The sequence below is a fragment of the Dermochelys coriacea genome, chromosome 2, assembly GCF_009764565.3.
Source record: "Dermochelys coriacea isolate rDerCor1 chromosome 2, rDerCor1.pri.v4, whole genome shotgun sequence".
In the NCBI taxonomy this organism is placed as follows: Eukaryota; Metazoa; Chordata; order Testudines; family Dermochelyidae; genus Dermochelys; species Dermochelys coriacea.
This window is the reverse complement of record NC_050069.1, coordinates 81,004,181-81,024,763: the sequence shown is the minus strand read 5'-3', so window position 1 is coordinate 81,024,763 and position 20,583 is coordinate 81,004,181. Positions and strand designations below refer to the sequence as shown.

General features: G+C 42.0%; 1 protein-coding gene across 1 annotated transcript in view; it reads right to left on the bottom strand.

Annotated features, from left to right (window-relative positions):
- KCTD1 (potassium channel tetramerization domain containing 1) overlaps positions 1–6,984 on the bottom strand; it is a 167,133-nt gene extending 160,149 nt beyond the window's left edge. The window contains exon 1 of the mRNA XM_038392237.2: positions 6,770–6,984. Coding sequence (XP_038248165.1) covers positions 6,770–6,778 — 9 coding nt within the window. The 5' untranslated portion in view covers positions 6,779–6,984. The remainder of the gene's footprint in view (positions 1–6,769) is intronic.
- Positions 6,985–20,583: the final 13,599 nt, after the last annotated feature.

Here is a 20,583-nt window from a genome sequence, read left to right as displayed (position 1 = left end):
TCACATGCAGAGCCCAATCTGGTAGGTGTGCCCAGAGGCTGCCTAACACCACACAAAATAGCAGATATGTGTGGGGGGGAAGATACAGGATTTCCCTCATAACCTTTAACCTAGTGGTTAGGGTACTCACCTGGGATAAGGGAGACCACTCTGCAAAGGAATCTGAACAGGGATTAACCACCTTTCAGGTGAGTGCTCTGACCACAGGACTATTCTGATGTGGGTCTCAATCTCTCCTATTGACGTTGTTCACTTTAATTAAATATTAATTGGGCCAGAGAAAGAGTGAATGACTCTATAGCCCCTTGATTAAGGTAGTGCCCTGCGAAGTGGCAGATCCTTGGTCAAATTCTTTCTTCTCATCTGGCAAAGTGGGGACTATGAACAAGTAGTCTTCCATAGTCTGGGTAAGAGCTCTAACCACTAGGCTAAACATTATAAGCAAAAGCCTTATAACCTGGCCCGGCTGACCAGGGGCTGCTTGCTTTCAGGGGGTACTGCCCAGTATATGATTAAACAAGTGGTTTCAGGCAGATATCTGAACCTATCGTGAATTTCATACAGACACCAAGCTTTGAATTTAGCACACAGGCATGTTTTGCTGTATGGTGACTAAAGTTGATCCAAAAATGATAATGATTTTTCAAGGAAGTTTTCAAATTCATTTTCATGCCACAGATTTCAAAAATTTTCTATTTATTCAAAATATTACACAATTTTTAAAAATCAAATTTAATTGTTTTTTCTCCCCAGTGTTTTTTCATCCCAATTTTTCCTTTTCCCTACTTTCCCCATTTATCCACTGAAAATTAGGGGAGAGAAGAGGAAAAAGGGAAAAAAAATCAAGACCCAATTTTTTTAAAGGGTGGGTTTAAAAAAAAAAAGGGAAAAACACAATTTAATTTTTTTTTTAAAGTCTCTTTACAATGACAAATTTTACATTTGAAAAATGATCATTTCAATAGTGACAAATCATTGAGACAGATGCTTTGCAGATGTGTTGCATCAGAAAGGCACTTGAAATGAATGTATCTAAATCAACTGCACTGAAAGTTCACTCCAGCATGGGAGTGAGTCCCTTCTCTAGTTCAAACACAGTTTCATATGTTCACGTAAGGGTTCCATTCTCTCATAATCATAAACTTGGAGTTACTTCCTGATTTACACTAGTGAAAATAAACTTAGACTAAGGGCCAAAGAAGCTAATGCTGGAACTGATGGTTGGTACTGAACTGAATGGAGAACCAAGTTCAAGAGGGAACGACCACTGTTGAAAAGACCAAGTTTGAGACTCATAGACTGAAAGAGCTACTTGATTGTGACAGTTCCAGATATAAGCAAGAATCGCCTTTCCCATCACATGGAGATGATTATGCATTGCAATTTTAATTTAGTTTTTAAAAGCCCCTATCCAAAAGGTGTATTAATTCCCATTCAAGTTTGTTCAGTGTACTGAGGAGGAAAGACCAAGAGGCATGGAAGAATGTCAGCATTTAGAGAGTTTTCTCCTTCATAACACACTTGGACTACACATGCATCACATATCTAAAGAGCTGCATTTCCAATCATGTGCTAACCATCTCTAGGTCCTAAGTTTTGCTGTCAACTGGAGTATCCATATGAACAGTATTCAGAAAAAGGATATTAGGTGAGCTGTTTATTCTGGATTGGCTCAAAGCAACTGAACAAGCATCGAAAGCAAATGTGGGTCAATCTGATACGGAGCGTTAATTGATTTTTGGATCAAAAGCCTGATTTAAACTCATATTACAAAACCTACACGTTAGTATGTTTGTTAGTGTTGTATTAGCATACATCACATACGCAAAACTGGCTTATGACATTCATAAACTTGCCTTTTAATTTTAAGGTATCAGTTTAAAAAAGGAACCAGTTACAGCTTTTCTCTCTCTCTCTATATATATACACACACACACACACACACACACATTACCAGAGAAGTAGAGCAATGGATGTTACTTATAAATTGCAGATTTATTATAAATTACTTATAAGTTACTTATAAATTGCAGATAAACAGCAAAGCAGATAAAATTAAAATAAAATGAAGATGTGCATTTTATCTGTTTTTCTTCCAAACTGCAAAAGTGAGATTATATTCCACGAAAAGTAGGACAATAGAAATATATATTTTAATATAGTAAGGCAAATTAATTCTTGGTGCAAGAGCATAGAAATCAATGCAATTATCTCAAAGCTTGGTTTTACCCAATTGTAAAGATATCAAAATAAAATGCAGATCAACAAAAGATGTATTAAATTAATTTAAGAATTATGTTTTGTGAAAAACAACACTCCCCTCCCCCCCCCCCCCACTTAAATTTGTTTCCTGGAAGGAGATCCAACTTGGCTGTACTGCAGCTGCACACCAGGGATCCAAAATAAGGCATCTTTGGAGATAGTCATTTCTGATTGACATCTTTTTTCCTCTGGGAGCACAGCAATGTTGAACACACATTGCAAGTGAGGCACTGTTGTTTGCTGGACTGAGCATGAAACTGGGACCTAGGACCTCCTTAACTAGCTCTGCCACTGTATGCGGTGTTGTTGTAGCTGTCACTCCCAGGATATTAGAAATAACACATGGGTGAGGCAGTATCTTTTATAAATTTATTGAACCAACTTCTGTTGGTGAGAGACACAAGCTTTCAAGCTCCACAAAGCTCTCCCTCAGAGTAGTTTCAGGCAAGCCACATACATTCCATGGGCCTGATTCTGTTCTCTCTTACAGTTTTATAAGTATCCATTGACTTCAGATAACTTATTCCTAATTTACATGGCATAAAGCCTTCTGTATCTGTTTTCTGACCTTACAAAAGTGTTAATCACTGATTAATTATCAATCCCTTGAAGATGTAAAATGCTACATAAGTGCTGAATATGATTATTAAGTAAATTTATTAGATTAACTGATTGTTAGCTTCATGAAATTAGAAACTTTCCATTATATTTTGGTGATGCCATGTTGTATCTACCAATACACAATAATGACAAAAAATTAATAGTGAAGACATTAATCAAAACCCAAATGCACGTATTTTGCAATATCGTGACACATTTTTTAAAGCAGTAAGGATAGAAAATGGCAAAAAACATCACTCCCGTCCATTCTAGCTCATCTGAAGTGCTGTCTGAGAGTGAGAGTGGTAGCTATGTTATTCTTGTGATTGTGAAAGATTTTAATTTTAAATCATGCGCCCAGATGTGCTATGATCAATGGGTATTTCCCTTCACATTACATTTTCTGCATACATAAACTCATCCTAATCCTATCAATGAGAATGTGTATGCGGGTCATTTACATGTTGCATTTCCTTTGTGAATGAAAAGAACAGGCATTTTTATACCCAATAAAGTCATTTAATTTTTCATTTCTGCATGAGTAAGATTTTTAATGAATGGAAGTCTTGATCATGCAAAATAATTTGTTCCCCATTTGTTCCACCGTAAAACACTAGGTTTCATTCAGTGAAACTTCTGAAAAGCCAACAACAAAAGCAACACTAGACCTGAGAAATTAGTTCATTTTAAAAAAACAAACAAAACACCCCAATTTTTGAATCATGCTGATACAAAAAACTGGAACAGAAAATAAGAAGTCTGGATAGCAAAAATAGTCCTAAAGTTTCAAATGTTTATAGTAGAACACAGTCAAAAAGTACTTACAAAAATCCACTAAGAACTACTACTAAACTTTTCCTTCTAATTCGGCCCCGTTCAAAACTGAATGTCAAATTAGTGGGGATAGAGCACTGAGCAGACATCTGAATCTGATTTTAAAAAAAGTAACTCTGCTGGAGTCAATGGTTACACTATCTTAAACTGGCAAGAGATTACAATCTGTCCCACTAATTCCAACTCTATCATTTACTTGCTAAGGGGCTTCTGGCAAATCACTGAACCAATTTGTATCTCAGTTTCTCCACCTGTAAAATGGTGATAATTCTTGCTTACATTACATGGAGATTGTGAGAATTAGTTAACGTTTGTAAAGTATTTTGAATATGCAAATTGATGTGTGCTATTATTTTCATCACCTAACCTTACTTAATACTCAACTCTTTACTCACTTTAAAGTTTTTCCCTTATTAACCATGAACCAAAACCTGGGATCCTCATTTATTTGTAGACTTCAATTGGCATTTTACCCGAGTAAAGATTAAGCAACACTAAGAAATTTAGGATTTGGGACCGACATTTCTTAGAACAAAGATATTTAATTTATAGATATTAAATCACTTTTCCCTTTTCAAATCTCTTAAAACCAATACCTAGCACAGGTTCTCAAACTCGGGGTCATGACCCCTTAGGGGGTTGCAAGATTATTACATGGGGGGGAGGGTTCGCAAGCTAGCAGCCTCCACCCACAAACCCTGCTTCGCCTCCAGCATTTTTAATAGTGTTAAATATAAAAAAAAGTGGTTTAATTTATAAGCCGGGGGGGTCACGCTCATAGGTTTGCTGTGTGAAAGGGATCACCAATACAAAAGTTTGAGAACCACTGGCCTAGAATTAGTTCCAATCTAATCAATTTGTTAGAGCTTAGACAGATGAATGCCTACGTTATCTCACTCATAAGTACCCAAATGACAAAGTACTGTGACTGAAGTCACTGCTTCATTACTGCAATAAAAATACACTAAGTTGATATTTGCAGATACAGTTGATGTTATTCAAACACAGACTTAAAAGAACTGTAAACGCACTAACAATCTTACAGCTATAAGAGGGACCTCTAGTGTATGTGAGAACATTTCCCTGTTATGCTTCAGGCATAATTAATACACCAAAATCACTGCAGTCATTTTGACTATATGGTATTAAATTTCACTAAGTGTCTCTCAGAGTGAACTAGTTTAAAAATGTCCTCTTAAGTATGTGGTTTAACCTAATTAGTATAAATTGAAGATTCATTTTTATGAATGACAAACTTTCCTACATTTGGAAAACTTCTACACTGTTTGGTCACCTTCATTGATATCACACTGTGCAATTATCAAAAATCCAGCAGTGTTATCACTGTAATAACTGCTAATCGCTTACATTCAAGTAGCTGTTGGAGTTGAGATCAAGGTAGTTTTAGCCAGCATGCAATCTAGGGAACCAATAGCACCATCTTACATCACAACAAAATATAAACAGATTTCCCTTCAGCTATGAATCAAGAAAAGCATATATAAAATATTAACTTAGAAATGGCTGAAACAGCTTTGCAACTTGTTTAATAAAAAGGGCTAGATAAAATGTTTAGTTTTAAACATAGCAGTTTGCTAGTTAAAGGGGACTATTTAAAGAAAACTCATTTTGTCTTTTCACACATTCAGAGATGTTTCGGGTATATTTGGATTCCTCCCCCTTTCCCCCTTTTGCTTAAAAACATGAGGTCTCTTCAAAAGTCTACTGCTGAGAAGGTAAAAGCATTTTGCTCGTTTTTAATTTGCTAAAACAATCCAAGCATGCTTGGTACCCAGAGGGTATTCGCAAATAAACTCGTATCTAGCTGCCAGCTTAGTTGATTGAAAACAGAAGGGGAACATTTCTTAAAGAACGAGCATGTTAAACCGTCCTCTCTCTACCGCGAAGGGGGGCGGGGGGAAGCCCCCACACTCACAAGGTTTATTTCAATGTGGCTACGTTGCAGGATCCAGCAGACTAAGCGCACTGCGAGTGCAGCGGGATTTTACACCCCAGAGAGAAGCCCCAGGGAGACCGAACCGTTCCTGGGCGCTGCTGCTGCCCCCAACCTCTCCAAGCAGCAGCAGCAGCAGCAGCAGCAGCAGCTCCCCACTGCAATTCGCGGGAACTCAGCAGGTTGCCTCCGCCCCAGCCGCGCGGGGCCGTGGGGAGAGGCTTTGGCAGGACAATGGCTACGTGCTCGGCAGGCGGCCCGCGCCCAGACACGGGGGCCCGGGGCACGTGCCGCAGAGCGGCATCAGCTGCTCGGCGAGAGGCGCTCAGCCTGGCCCGGCCCCGCGGCAGCGCCGAGCGGCGCTTTCCAGGCACCAGCAGGTTTCTCCCCGCAGGCAAAGCACCGCGCGCGCCGCTGCTTCCCCCCCCCCATAGTGGCGGCGAGGGAGCGCAGGCCCCCGAGGAGCCGAGCCCGGCCCGGCGGGAAAGGAGCGAGCCCAGCCCCGGCCATTACCTGCCGCTCCCTGCAGCCCCGCGCCGCCCAGGGGGACGAGGGGACCCGGGTCGCGTGTGCAGGGAGCGGCGGGGGGGAGGGTCCCCGAGCGGGCAGGGGAAGCGAGCGGATGCACCGCCCGCACAATGGCGCCGCGCCCGCCAGCCGCGGAACAATGCGAGGCCGGCCGGGCCCGCCTGGCCCCCCGGCCGCGCTCAGGGGGGCCGCTTCCTTCCTCCCCCAGCAACACACGCGCCCCCCCCCCCCGGAGCCGGGCTGGCAAGGCACAAGGGAGAGCAAACGGCGGCAGGAAGCCGGGGCTGCAGCAGCCGCGGCGAGCTCGCGGGCAGCGCTGGGCGGGAACGGAGAGGAGGGGGGGGGGGACGCGGAGGGAAAATCCCGCCGCCCCGTCCGCTCCTGCACGCTCGCAGCGGAGCTCGCATCCCCCTCGCCCAGCGAACTAGCGGTGGGAGATTTGCCAGCCCCGTGTCTCTCTCCCTCTCTGTGGCTATAGGAGGGTGCCGCGCTCTCCCATTGCCTGGCACATGCGTAAAAGCGAGTTGCGCCCAGAGTCCCAGCCATACCCTCCTTAGCAAATAATAACAATCCCAAACAGTCAGATCTTACCTGAAACATTGAAGCCGCAAAGTCTCCCTCTTGCTCTCTCGCGCTTCTCACCCCACGTCCTTTTCCCCCCCCCACTTCCGATATTTCTCTCTCCCAGCCGCGATCTGCTCTCCTCGCTACACCAGAGAGAAATGCAATAGCTTGGCTAAGGTAGACAGAACAAAATACAGAGAATAGTTGCTCCAGGGCTTTGGAACCCCTCAAGGCAAGGATCAGGATACAATTAGCTCATGTCTCTACCTCTAGTCTAAATCAATCTCCACAATAAAAGTTAAATTAAATTAACTGATCACACGGGCATAAAATTGATCTCCTTCAAAACGTGCATATAGATAGATAGATCGTGTAATTTTTTTTTCAGTTTTTTGTGTGTGTGGAAAAAAAGAGTCTCATTCCAGCCTCCAACTTGCGTTTTACTCTCCTCTTGCACAGAAAAGCTGATTTTAATCGTTGTGATTAGTTTTGATGTAACGTTTCCTCGGGCGATTTCTGCAAATGGATGGAGTGTTTCTTTGCCAGAAGAGGGAAAAGCAGCAGATGATGATAATTATAAGGATTGTTGCTTGTTTCTTTTTTTATTATGATTATTTGTATTTAGATTTGCCTCTTCACTTTCCCAAGTTGACCTGACATTGCCATTGCACTAAGGTCGCACAACTTGTTGATTAGGATCACCTCCCGGTTTGATCAAGGGATATGTGATAATTTGGCAACGGAGCAACACATTTTCTGTTCCTTTGGCTATATAACTTCCCAAATGACGTGTATAAAAATAAGCACATGGAGTCTGCTTTGCCCCAATCAAGTCTGAATCAATGCCTGGGGGTAATACACAAACTCATTTCAAATGCTCAACCATGCAGAATTGCAAAAAGATTGAAGGAGTTCCACTGCATTTTTTTAAACAGCAAAATTAAAATAAAACAAAATCCATGTAAGCAAATCCAGGAATTTACCATTTAGGTTCATATGACACTGTTCACAGACGCTGCTAACTTTCTTTTTCCAATTATCCATTCCATAAAATGGAACCCTAAACATTTCATTTACTTGACTAGTGAGTTTGTCATCCCTCTTTCTCTGAAGAAAGCTAAACCAGGATGACTGAAATAATGTTAACATCCATTACTTGATGGGGGTTAGTTTATTGTTACCTCCTTATCTTAGACACCCCACTATTTTATACACGGTAACTTTGAACAAAGCCATATGTAGTCGTATTAATTCCTTTTTTGTTACAATGGGATATTTTGTCAGAAACCCATTGGTCACCTCCCATTAGTGTCACATCCTTGCAGTATACTTTTTGAAACGGTATGTTTCTGAGCACTTCACAGTCCATTAATTCAAAGACTTTGCTGACATTTCTTATGAAAAAGACCAGACTGTAAGGCCAAAGATGCTCAATAAACCCTTGTATGGAACCAGACATGCCCAGCGAATGCTGGCAATTGGCTTTTAATTTTTTTATGCTTTAAAATGTAAATAACATAAAACCCATCCTTTTCTCCTTAAGGCAATTGCTGCAACACACACAAAAATAAGGAATGACTAATTTGTTTCCTAAACTCTTTCAACAAAATCATTTCATTTTTTGGAATGGTAGTGGATAACAACTTGGCAAGATTTCCCACAAGGAATCAGACCATTTTCCAAATACTTTGTCGTTACAATATTTAAGACACACATGCCTACAGACAGACTAATTGGGAGTGATTTACTACAATTAAAGGGGAAAACTTTGTTGGGGTGACCATACATCTTAACTATCCTAAGAAATACTCAGTACAGTGAAATTCCTGACTACTTCAGTTACATTTTCAAATTAAACCTTCCACTACCTTCCTAATTATTAATACTATTAAAGAAAAACTCCATTCTACAATACCCTTTCCCATAAGGGTTTGTGAAATCTGGGTAACATAATTTCTAGTGATGTTATATATGGTCAGGTTTCAGCTTTGGTAGTTTCGTCATTTTCAAGAAACCAAAGATTGGTTTATATTCTGAAAGAAGCTTCTGTCTTTGTGAATAAAATATAATAAACTAAATTTTAAAAGTCTGCCATTCACCAAATGGCATGTTAAAGGGACACTGCGCAAAGTGTGACAGACCATAATTTTCACCTTTTTTCTGTTACTTTGTGTCTTTTTGCAGATTCTTTATGGTTCTTTATGTGTATCTATTTTAAATACTTCAGTGCTCTCATTCTAATAAATAAATAAAGCAACACCAGCAGCCTGGCACTCATTATCAACGTGCATAATGGAGGGGGGAAATTCAGTAAAGAAACAAATTTCAATCTTAAACTTGTAAATGGCTATAAACAAAGGGAAGGAAAAAACAATATTCTTAAAAAGTTATGAAAAACACCTTCACGCCATTATTTTACCCTCAGTAGAAACTTTATCAAATGATGTCAGTGCTTGATAAGAAAAATATGTTTTCTTAAGAATCCAGAGCAATATAGTTATTGCATCCAGAAGGCTCATTTGGTAACACTTCCAGCTCTGAGTCAGAAAATCATAGGTCTCACATCAGGACTTGAATTCATACCTAAAGTTGACACTCCAGTGCAGTACCAGTGGTGGTGGTGTTTGTTGCTAGAAATGTCATCCTTTCAGTCACATGAGGGGCCAGTTCTTTGGCTGTAAGTTGTAAGTTTTTTGGGGCAGGGACTGTCATTTCCTGTATGCCAGTGCAACCTAGCATTATTGGGTTTAAACTTGATTCTCACCTCTAGGTGCTACTACAGATGTTAAATAAATAAAATCTACATAGCCCAGGTGAAAGAGGGAATTACTCTGATTCACATCAGAGAAGGATTTAACCTGACATATGAAAATAAGGTCCCTAAGGTCTCTAAATGGTGGTTCAGATGAAAGTTAAAAATCCCATAGTGCTTTGATTTCCAAAAAAAGAACAGAAGAAAAATCCCAAGTGTTCTTCTACTCCTCCATCTGGCCACAGCTTCCAATGTTCTATGGCTCTATGAAACTATTGCTAAGAACATAGGGCCAACTTGATTGATCCCTGGCGTGATTTTTTTGGAGATCTAAGCTTATTTTAGTGAAATCAGTAGAAATCCATGAAGGGTGAATTGGACCCATAACAGTTGCCACATATAGCTATACAAGTTATTTTGTTGCCACTGTTTAACTTTATTAATTGCTTGGGGATATTTTGCATACAGAAGGGCAGCATGTGAAACCAAACTATTCTATTTGGGCAAATTTTTTAAATAAGTTTACATAAAACTATATTGTGTTTGTGAATTATGAATATTTTACTGAAGCTGAATAGCAACATTAATGAGCTCAGTATTTGATTTCTAAATTTGTGCTCAAACCATCACCTGTTTGTAATTAGCCTCTGGAAAACTACAATAGTTTTTCTATGTAATTGTCAATGTTAACCGTGTGGAAAATTGCAGCTTTTTAAAGAGGAAAGTCTTCTAAAGGCTGCAGATCATATGTGTCCGCTTACCCAAGGGCATTTTGATTTAACTGTAATCCTGTCTGGAAACAAGTACAGAGGCCATTCTCAGGAAGGCTCTCATGTCAATTTGACCTTATTTTCAAAGTTTTCCACAACAATAATATAACTTTCATACCTGTTGTAATCTCAGATTAAAAAAATACATAGCAGCTAAAAGCAGAAATAAAAGCTAGCAACAGTTGCATGTATTGGCCATTCCATATGGGATGGATTTTTTGAAGAAACAGTCAGAAAGGAATTTAAGTAGTGTTTTGAGACAGGAGATCTATGGATATGGTTCCTCCGTATTCATTATTCCCTCATGAATGATTGAAATATGCATTTGTGTGCTTCATCTGCAAAATTTCAATACCGTACTTTAAGAAATAGATTTCCATGGTTATATTTTTACAAAACTGGTTTGTAATTAAGTAATGTGAGCCATAAAAAAAAAGAGCATTGAGAAAAAAAGCCTCTGCTCAAAAGTCCATCAAAAGGAGGTGGGTAAGCTTGTACAGCAGCATCTTCCACTACCCTGACCCTGTAAAGGCCTGGACATCCCAACTTCACACAATTATGACTAAGGCTATGATTTCGTCATGGATAGGTCACGGGCAATAAACAAAATTCATGGCTCGTGACCTGTCCAGGGCTGCTGGAGGAGCAGCTGATGTGGCTGTCCTGGGGCCCAGCCACCTTGCCCCCTGAAGAAGTCACGGAGGTCGCGGACAGTCACGGAATCTGTGACTTGCGCAACCTCTGGGACAGACATGGAGCCCTAATTAAGACTCGGCAGTTCTGGAAAGTATGGAACTTGAGTAGTGATGCTCTTCATAGATACTAAGGTCGAAGGGACCATTCTGATCATCTAGTCCGACCTCCTGCACAGCGCAGGCCACAGAATCTCACCCACCCACTCCTATGAAAAACCTCACCTATGTCTGAGCTATTGAAGTCCTCAAATCATGGTTTAAAGACTTCAAGGAGCAGAGAAGCCTCCCTCAAGTGACCCGTGCCCCATGCTACAGAGGAAGGCGAAAAACCTCCAGGGCCTCTTCCAATCTGCCCTGGAGGAAAATTCCTTCCTGACCCCAAATATGTCGATCAGCTAAACCCTGCGCATATGGGCAAGATTCACCAGCCAGATACCCAGGAAAGAATTTTCTGTAGTAACTCAGATCCCACCCCATCTAACATCCCATCACAGGCCATTAGGCCCATTTACCATGAATATTTAAAGATCAATTAATTACCAAAATCATGTTATCCATCATACCATGTTATTCCATCTTCACAGGCTCAACCCTTCCGACTTTCAAAGGTTTCCCTGTATCAGGTAACACTGTCATATTCTGCATGGCAAACAGCCACAGAGAAGGAAGAGGCACAGGCATGAATGTTCTAGCCCTTTTTGGCTGCCCTGAGACCTCTAAAATGTCACAGGAGATCTTGGAATATCCACAGGTTGGGAAGGCCACAACTGTTTGTTGTCTGGTGTACAACGAGGCAACCCCTTTCTCTGCACTGTAACATGTATCACCAGAATCTGTGGCGTTAAAGTTGTTTTCTACCCAACTTTAACCTTTCTTCAGAATTTTCCATGGGTGTACACTATGCTACTGATTTCATGAAGAAATTGTTGCTTACGTTGTCAAAGCAGGTGAAGCTTATTTAACTCTTCATGGTAGATACCATGGTATGATAACACTTGCTCATAATTATGGGTTAAATCATATTCTTCTCTAGAAAAACATCAGCATATTTCAGGGGGTTCATTGCAGTCCGTCACATGGAATTTTTGACATTCCTGACAAACATTTAAGACACTTCATTAAGTGCCTCAAAAGCCACTATCCTACAATTGAGGAATAAGGCTATATATTAGTTAAAAAACTCACCTGGTTCAGAGGAGAAGTGAAGACAGCTATAAAAAAAACCGTAATATGGAAGAAAGAGTAAATTAATAGTAATGAATATAAATCAGAACCTAAGAACTGTAGAAATTTGATAAGGGAAGCAAAGGTATACAAAGAAAAATCTACAGGTAGCAAAGTTAAGGATAATAAGGACTTTTTAAAAAATTATATTAGAAGCAAAAAGAATCCTAACAATAGTATTCATTCAAATGGATGATAGAATAGATGTATCGATAATTAAACAGGTATGTTTCTAGTGGACTCCCACAGTATCAGTTCTTGGTCCTATGCTATTTAACATTTTAGTAATAACCTGGAAGAAAACAAAATAATCAATAAAGTTTGCAGATGATACAAAAATTGGGGGACTGATAAATAATGAAAAGAACAGGTCACTAATACAGAGTAATGTGGATCACCTGGTAACTTGGGCACAAGAAAACAATATGCATTTTAATATGACTAAATGTAAATGTATACATCTAGGACAGGGGTGGGCAAACTTTTTGGCCCAAGAACCACATCTGGGAATAGAAATTGTATGGCGGGCCATGAATGCTCACAAAATTGGGGTTGGGGTGCGGGAGGGAGTGAAGGCCTTGGTTGAGGGTAGGGGCTCTGGGATGGAGCCAGAAATGAGGAGTTCAGGGTGCAGGGGGGGCTCCAGTCTGGGAGTGGGATGTGGGGCAGGAGCAGCGAGGGCTATGGTTGGGGGTGCGGGCTCTGGGGTGGAGCTGAGGATAAGGAGTTTGGAGTATAGGAGGATGCTCTGGGCTGGGACTAAGGGGTTCAGAGGGCAGAAGGGGGATCAGAGCTGGGGCAAGAGGTTGGGGTGTGGGTAAGGGCTTCAGCTGGGGGTGCATGCTCTGGGCTAGGGATGAGGAATTTGGGGTAAAGGAGGATGCTCTGGGCTGGGATTGAGGGGTTTGGAGGGTGGGAGTGGGATCAGGGTTGGGGCATGGGGAGAGGCTCTGGAGTGCGGGCTCCAGGCAGTGCTTACCTCAAGCGACTCCTGGAAGCAGCAGCAGCAGCATGTCCCCACTCCAGCTCCTATGTGGAGGCGTGCACTGCCCCATCTGCAGTCACTGCCTCCACAGCTCCCATTGGCTTTGGTTCCCGGCCAATAGGAGTTGTGGGGGAAGTGCTTGGGGAGGGGGCAACGTGCAGAGTGGAGCCCTCTGGTTGCCCCTATACATAGGAGCCGGAGGGGGGACATGCTGCTGCTTCCGGGAGCTGCGTGGAGTGGCCCTCGACCCTGCTTCCTGGCTGGAGCACCAAAGTGGAAAAAGCCCCAGACCCTGCTCCCCAGCGGGAGTTCGAGAGCCAGATAAAAACGGCCCCCAGGCCGTAGTTTGCCCACCCTGATCTAGGAACAAATAATATAGGCCATACTTACAGAATGGGAGAATCTATCCTGGAAAGCAGTGACTCTGAAAAAAATTTGGGGGGGGTGGGTAATGGTGGATAATCAGCTGAACATGAGCTACCAGTGTGATGTTGTGGCCAAAAGGGCTAATGCAATCCTGAAATGCACAACATGGGAATCTTGAGCAGAGATAGAGAGGTTATTTTACCTCTGTATTTGGCATTGGTGCAACTGCTGCTGGAATACTGTGTCTAGTTCTGGTGTCCACAGTTCAAGAAGGATGGTGATAAATTGGAGAGCATTCAGAGAAGAATCATGAGAATGATTAAAGGATTGAAAAATGTGTCTTATAGTGATGGACTCAGAGAGCTCAATCTATTTAATTTAACAATGAGAATGTTAACAGATTACTTGATTACAGTCTTGAGTACCTTCACCGGGAACCAATATTTAATAATTGACTCTTCAATCTGTAGAGAAATGTATAACACAATCCAATGGCTGGAAGTTGAAGCTATGCAAATTCAGATTGCAAATAAGGCGTAACTTTTTAACAGTTAGAGTAATTAATTATTGGAAGAATTTACCGAGGGTCAAGATAGGTTCTCCATCACTGACAATTTTTCAATCAAGACTGGCTGTTTTTCTATAAGATCTGCTCTAGGAATTATTTTGGGGAAGTTCTATGGCCTGTGTTACACAGGAAGTTAGACTAGATGATCACAGTGGTCCCTTCTGGCCTTGGAATCTGTGAATCCCTTGAGGGGAAAGTGTTTGTAGGCCCATGGGAGGACAGGGGCAGAGCTTCCCAACTGTGTGGGTGACCCAAGGTCCACAGAGAAATTCCACAGGAAGCCTCTCTCTGCTGCTGCTCCTGGCGCTTGGTACGTTATGGAGCCATGGGGCAGTATTTTAAATTTTCCCAATTTTCAGAACTGCTGAGCTCACAAATCCCATTTACATCAATGGGAGCTGCAGGTGCTGTGCACCTTTGAAAATCAGGCCATTTATAATTCAGATGCCTAAATATGGATTTAGAAAGCTAACTTTAAGCACCCAAGTTTGAAAATATTGACTATGGTGTCATTGGTGCCTATCTGCACCTGTGCCCTACCCCAGCCTAACTAGAAATTGATGCTTGAAATAATATAACTAACCATGGGAAATTCCCTGCATTTTCTGGGGACTATGTTGTAGAGAGCTGGTGTTTCCTAGTTCCAGACTCCTTCAGATAGCCATTCTTCTGGAAAACCATAGGGGCCCAATTACCCAGTGTTCACAAAGAGGAGCCTTCTGAAAGCAAATGGGGGACAATGCGTCCTTGTTCAAGTGTCTTTGTAGTTACTAAGGATGGGATCCACAAAGGTACTTATGCACCTAAGTCCTGTTTTTAGGTGCCACTGCAATCCAGAGAACTCCTGCTCAGCTGCCACCTTACCCTGTAAGCTCCTAAACTCATTTGGCACCTACGTTTGTACAGTAAAAGTTTCTTAGATGCCTCTGTTCCTGTCTCTGAGCCCATGCGTACTGCAGCCTCACTCTAGGCTCACGGGGTACTATCTTCTGCCTAAGCCCCAGAGCGATCCACATACTAGGGGAAAGAGAGGCATTCAGCCACCTAAATCACATGTAGGACCTGATCTGGTAGGTGGGCTCAGAGATCACCTAACTCCACACAAAACAGTCCAGGAGGAGGACCACCCCCCTTATAACCTTTAGCCCAGTGGTTATGTTACTCACTGTGGGAGAGACCCCCCCCCCACAATTCAAGTCCTCCTCTGCGTGAGAAGGAATTTGAACAGGGATCTGCCCCTTCTCAGGTGACTACCCTAGCCACTGGACTATAGAACATTCTTATGTGGGGGAGGGGTCTCCCTCAATCTCTTCTGTTGAAGTTGAATTTAAAAATTTGAATAATTAAATATTAATTGTCCAGAGAGTTACTATACTATAGCCCAGTGGTTTGGGAACCCACCCGAGAGGTGGGTCGTCCCTCTTCACATCCCTTCTCCTAAGGCAGAGATGGGAGTTGCTCTGGGGGATCTCTCACATCCCAGATGAGCACCCTACCCTCTGAGCTAAAGTTTAAAGGAGGACCTCCTCCCCCCGGCTGTTTTATGTGAAACTATGCCACTTCTGGACACATCTACAAGATCAGGCAGTGTTACCCACACAAAATTATCTGTTACCCACACTCTAGGGCACCCATCTTTACCCTTTTGTGGGCTCAAGGCATAACCCTGTTAATTTAGGCATTCCTGCCCTTTCCCAGTTCCTAAGGCTCCGGGTATAAGGCACTCAACTTTACCCTAAATTTGTTGCCAGAACACTCTAGGACATCCCACCTCTACCTAATTCCTAGCGATCAAGGTGTAACTCGGTTGATTTAGGCCCCCCTACCCTTTCCCAGTTCCTAGGGCTTTGGGGGAAAGGCACCTACCCGTACCCAGTTACTAGGGCTCAGGGCCACCCTTACCTTGTTCCTACGGCTCAGGGCATAATCTTCTGTTGGTTTATGAGGTCTTTTACCAGTGAAAGAGCCTTACAAAGTAATATCCTTAACCTCTATTTATTAACAATCACCAAAACAAAATATGCGCACTAAGCATACAATGCTCACCACTCCCAGTAAGGCACATGGAACTTTCTTGATGGCCAGTCAGAATCAGTCATCTGGGGACTCCAGCTTCTGCATGGTGTGTGATTGGCAGGGTGTTGAGGTCTAGCAGCTCTGATTTTGGGGCTGTCTCCTGGAGTTGGTTCCAAAGAACTTCCTTTTGGACCCCCATTTATACAGTAATTCTTGCTTAGCTGTACCCTAACCAATTATTTTACTAAAATATCACTAAACAATTTTCTAATCCAGCCTAACATATTGTAAAACAACTCTTTAACTAATCATACCCCACCACCATAGTTGATTTACACCTAGCAAAATTAGTTATGCAACAGACAGAAACAATTAAAGAACAGGACAGAGACCATACAGATAAACAATAGGGAAGTAGGGACCATAAAGACAAAACAACAAAGTAATGGAGATTTCAGATCCACAACTGTTGATAAGTGATTTCTTGCCAGACAGAATGCTAACAAACAAAGTTTTCTTTAACCATTTTAAGATGTGTTTCTTTATCTGGTGATTGTGGCTACTATTAGGACAGGATCTCCTCCTGAACAGCCTATTACGTTGTTTTAATGTAATTGAGGTGGAATGTGAGGATGTGACTTTTTGCTTCTTGGCTCATGGCTGCTGCTGTCTTACAATGGCTGCAGAAAAAGGCCTCAGACCTTACAGCGCCACACATGACTTAGGTGGAAGAGCAGCTGTCTTCCCCCAATTCATGGATTTCTAGCAGAGCTAGGTGCCTCCCTGCTGTCTGGACTTATGCACCCATTTCTGTGAGAGGGAAAGGATGTATCATATACCCGTCTTGTCAGCATCTCCCTCTGGCTACCTTAAGCAGCTCTCCACCTAGCATGCTGGTTTAGTGGATTGCATTCTAAGATGCCTGACTCAGGCTTCATGGATCACAGTGCTATTCCTGTGATTTTCTAGGTGCTTAAAAGTCAGGCATCGCAATACTCCACATCCCACTGCCTAAGTCCCATTGTGGAGCTGGGCCTATAGACCTATTAGGGCCTGATCCTGTGAGGTACTCAAAGGAGTGGGCATTTAAGAATGGTCAGTCCAATCAGATTAAAGGCCAGATCCAAAGCACATTGCCATCAGTGAATGTATTATAGTAAATCTCATGCTTTAAGCATTGATCTTAGATTGTTCCAGTTTATCTGCTTGACTGTTCTAATTAGAGATTACAATGAGGCACAGAGGTGTGTGTGTGTGATATGTTTGGGGAGAGTAAAATAAAGAAGTCATTGTTAGTTTCTGATATTTCATATTTCAGTGCTTTCCAACAAATTACACAGTATCTGAAGATAGAACTATTTGCAGCACAATCTGCCTCATTCGCGGTTCATCTAGTTATAGAACCACTCAGTTTTGCTTCACTGTCCTATTGCCTGAACCAAAATTGTTCATGAGAATCCCTATAATACAATGGAGTACCTTCAGGGCACCATATAAATTTATGTAAGTGTATCTCTTTGTGCCTCCTTTGGGTGTCAGAACCTCTTGGCTTTGCTAACCATAAAAAGTATTCTCTTAGCATGCCTCTATACGTACAGAGTATGAATACAGATTTATTTGTTTTTAAAAGAAAAAGAACCTAGATTAAAAAAAAAAGATTTAAAATCACCTGTTCTCCAAAATTTATCACACCTGTATCATGAGTCATCAAAAATAAAATACATATTGAGACTATAGCTATATTGTAAGACTTATCCATCAAGCATGAGACATTAGAACAGTGAACATTGAAGGCTGGGATTTGAAGTATGAACCCCAGCCAAAAGTCTTTTGATTCATTTGAGAAAACACGAGTACAAAAGAGAATGGAATAAGAAAGCTGTGGAATTTCAATCCAGATCTGAATTTAGAATGTTCCAAAATTGGGGTGGGAGGAGGCACAGAACTCTGGTAATTTTGGGGGGTGGAGGAGGAGTGGGAAGTCCTTCAACTGTTATAAAAATAGGGACAATTTGCAAAATTTGGATCTAGAGTTGGATTTTGAGTATCCACAAAGTTCAGAGATGTTCAGCTTCAGGGTTCTAGTTTTACAAATAACTATAGTGTACTTTTATTGAGGAAAGACTCATGAGTTTTGGAATCACATATGTATAATTCCAGATTCAATTTTCCCAGCTAAGAATGATTTTTGTAGATAATGTGCATCTTTAAAGAGCTCTTGTAAGAGATACCCATTGCACAGAATCTTCTGCTGAAGGAGGAAAGGCTCTCTCTAATATTTACCGTCCAAAAGGCTGACTTTTGTACTGTAGTTCTATTTGGACAAGGGAAACCTAGAGGGCTGCTAGCATTACCTTCTTCATTAAAGTTGAGCATGAGAACTGGAAAGCTATCACTAAGAACCTTGCTCCCTCTTTGCAGGAAGAGGCATCCAGGGAAATATGGTTATATCTTTCTGTATGGAAATGTCTGAAGAACTCCCTGCTTTAGCTGACTAAATTTCTATCCTGGACATCCTACAAAAAACAGACTTTGGGCAGAACACATCCCCCACACCAGTTTCAGGCCCACAGTAACTTCACAGACTTCAATAGACTTATGCCAACATAACTAGGAGCAGAATGAGGCCATTCATGTTTATGCAAAAGGTGAGTAATGTGCCAGTGTTTAACCACAGTGGGCTTGATTCTGGGTGACGCAAGTAAAGCGAGCATTACAGCTGCAGTTCTATGGGTAATTCTCATGTAATTGACACTCAGTTACACCTTCCTAATGCTCCATGAGTTGTTTTTTACACCAGAAATGCACAAGTGCTGACAGATAATGGTAAGAAAGAGCCAAAGGTGTGGGCCTTACAGCCATGGCCCTTTTTTCACTTATTCATCCCCGTAGCAACAGCAGCAGCTCTCCAAAGGTATTTTAATCTACTGCTCCTGTCATGACTGCTAGGGGAACATGAAGAGTTCTTATAAGGGTAAGAAGGATTTCATGGGCTCAATGTGAAAACAGTTGCTGTCATTTCCTAAGGCAAAGAATAAATTTGGAGACGAAAAATGCCAATCTGGAAAGCTCTTCCTTCCATGCCCCAGCCACAGGCTGTGCTGGTGCAATACTCTCCTATGTTAGCCTGCAAAGCGACCCTTCCCACTCCCAACAAGCACTGGCCCTACTTAGCTGCTTTGGTTTTTAATCTTGCCAGTCTCTTGGGTGAACAAATCCTGAGTGACCTCTCCAAGCAAATGTGTTTGGTGTGGTGATCATCCATATGGGAAAAGACAGACAGATTGCCATTTCCACGCTCTGTATGCTAGCCATAAAGTTGGCGACAGCAGCAAAAGGGCATTGTTTCATGCTTCTACTGAATGTTGTCTGTATACATCAGTTTTACACTTGTGATTACAGCAGACTTCTGGCTCCTCTGGTTTTCCAGCAGCCACTTATGCTGCCTCTACTCAGATACCTACCTAGAGAACAAGAGCATTGTGAAATTTGCTAGCATTGTCCCGTTCTGGCTCAGCTAAACCCTTTTTTTGGAGTTGACAGCACACAGCTCCACGTCAGCCCACCTTCTGTGCTCCCGAGTTACCACCTTGGGACAGAGCCCTTACCCCAGCCTACTTTCCTAGAATCTTTACAGATTCTACTTCAGTTCAGAGCCTTCCCCAGGAGCCCAGCATGCTCCCTGTGCTTCCTCAGAACACATCCCCCACAGCACTGTTATTGCTCTCCTGCAGCTCTTTCCCTCAGGCCAGTTTCCATTGTGCCTTTTGTCTCTCCTCTGTTTTCAGATAGCTCCCACCTGCCCCTTCATGATTTGCTCAGGCTCTCCCCCTCCAGGTCTTTGAGTCACCTGATCTTCTTTCCTCTGGAGCTCAGGTGCTCTCTTTCAAGCCCAACTAGGAGTCAGCTGACAAGTCACAAGGGCACAGGCCTTTTCTCGCTTAGAGAGCTAGTGCCACCCTGTGAGAGGGAGGATCAGGCCAGCAGTCTTCCAAGCACTGTATACACATTAACCAATTGAATCACAAAACTCCTCTATACAGATGGGACACAGAGTCAGAGAAATTAGATGACTTTTCCAAAGACATAGGAAGAATCAGTGTCAGAGGCTCCTTATGGAACGAGTCTATGGACCAGAAAAAATAAAATTAAAACTCAAGAGTTCCTGGCTTCCAGGCCAGTTTTTGTAACATAAGATCGTGTCTTTCTTTAATCATCTTTTGTTAGAGACTTCATACAAAACTTTTTAAAAAATCCACAAAAGTTATCTTAACTAGGCTATACACCTGGAGCTGACTTAACTTTGTGGAAAGAGCTTGAATATGTGCCAACTTTCAGTTAGAAACAACCTGTATTTTATACAGAATTTATATGATCACACAGGCCTGGATCCACAAAAGTACCAAGTCCTGTTTTTAGACACTACTGGATCCACAAAACCCCCTGTCAGCTGCTGCCAAACCCC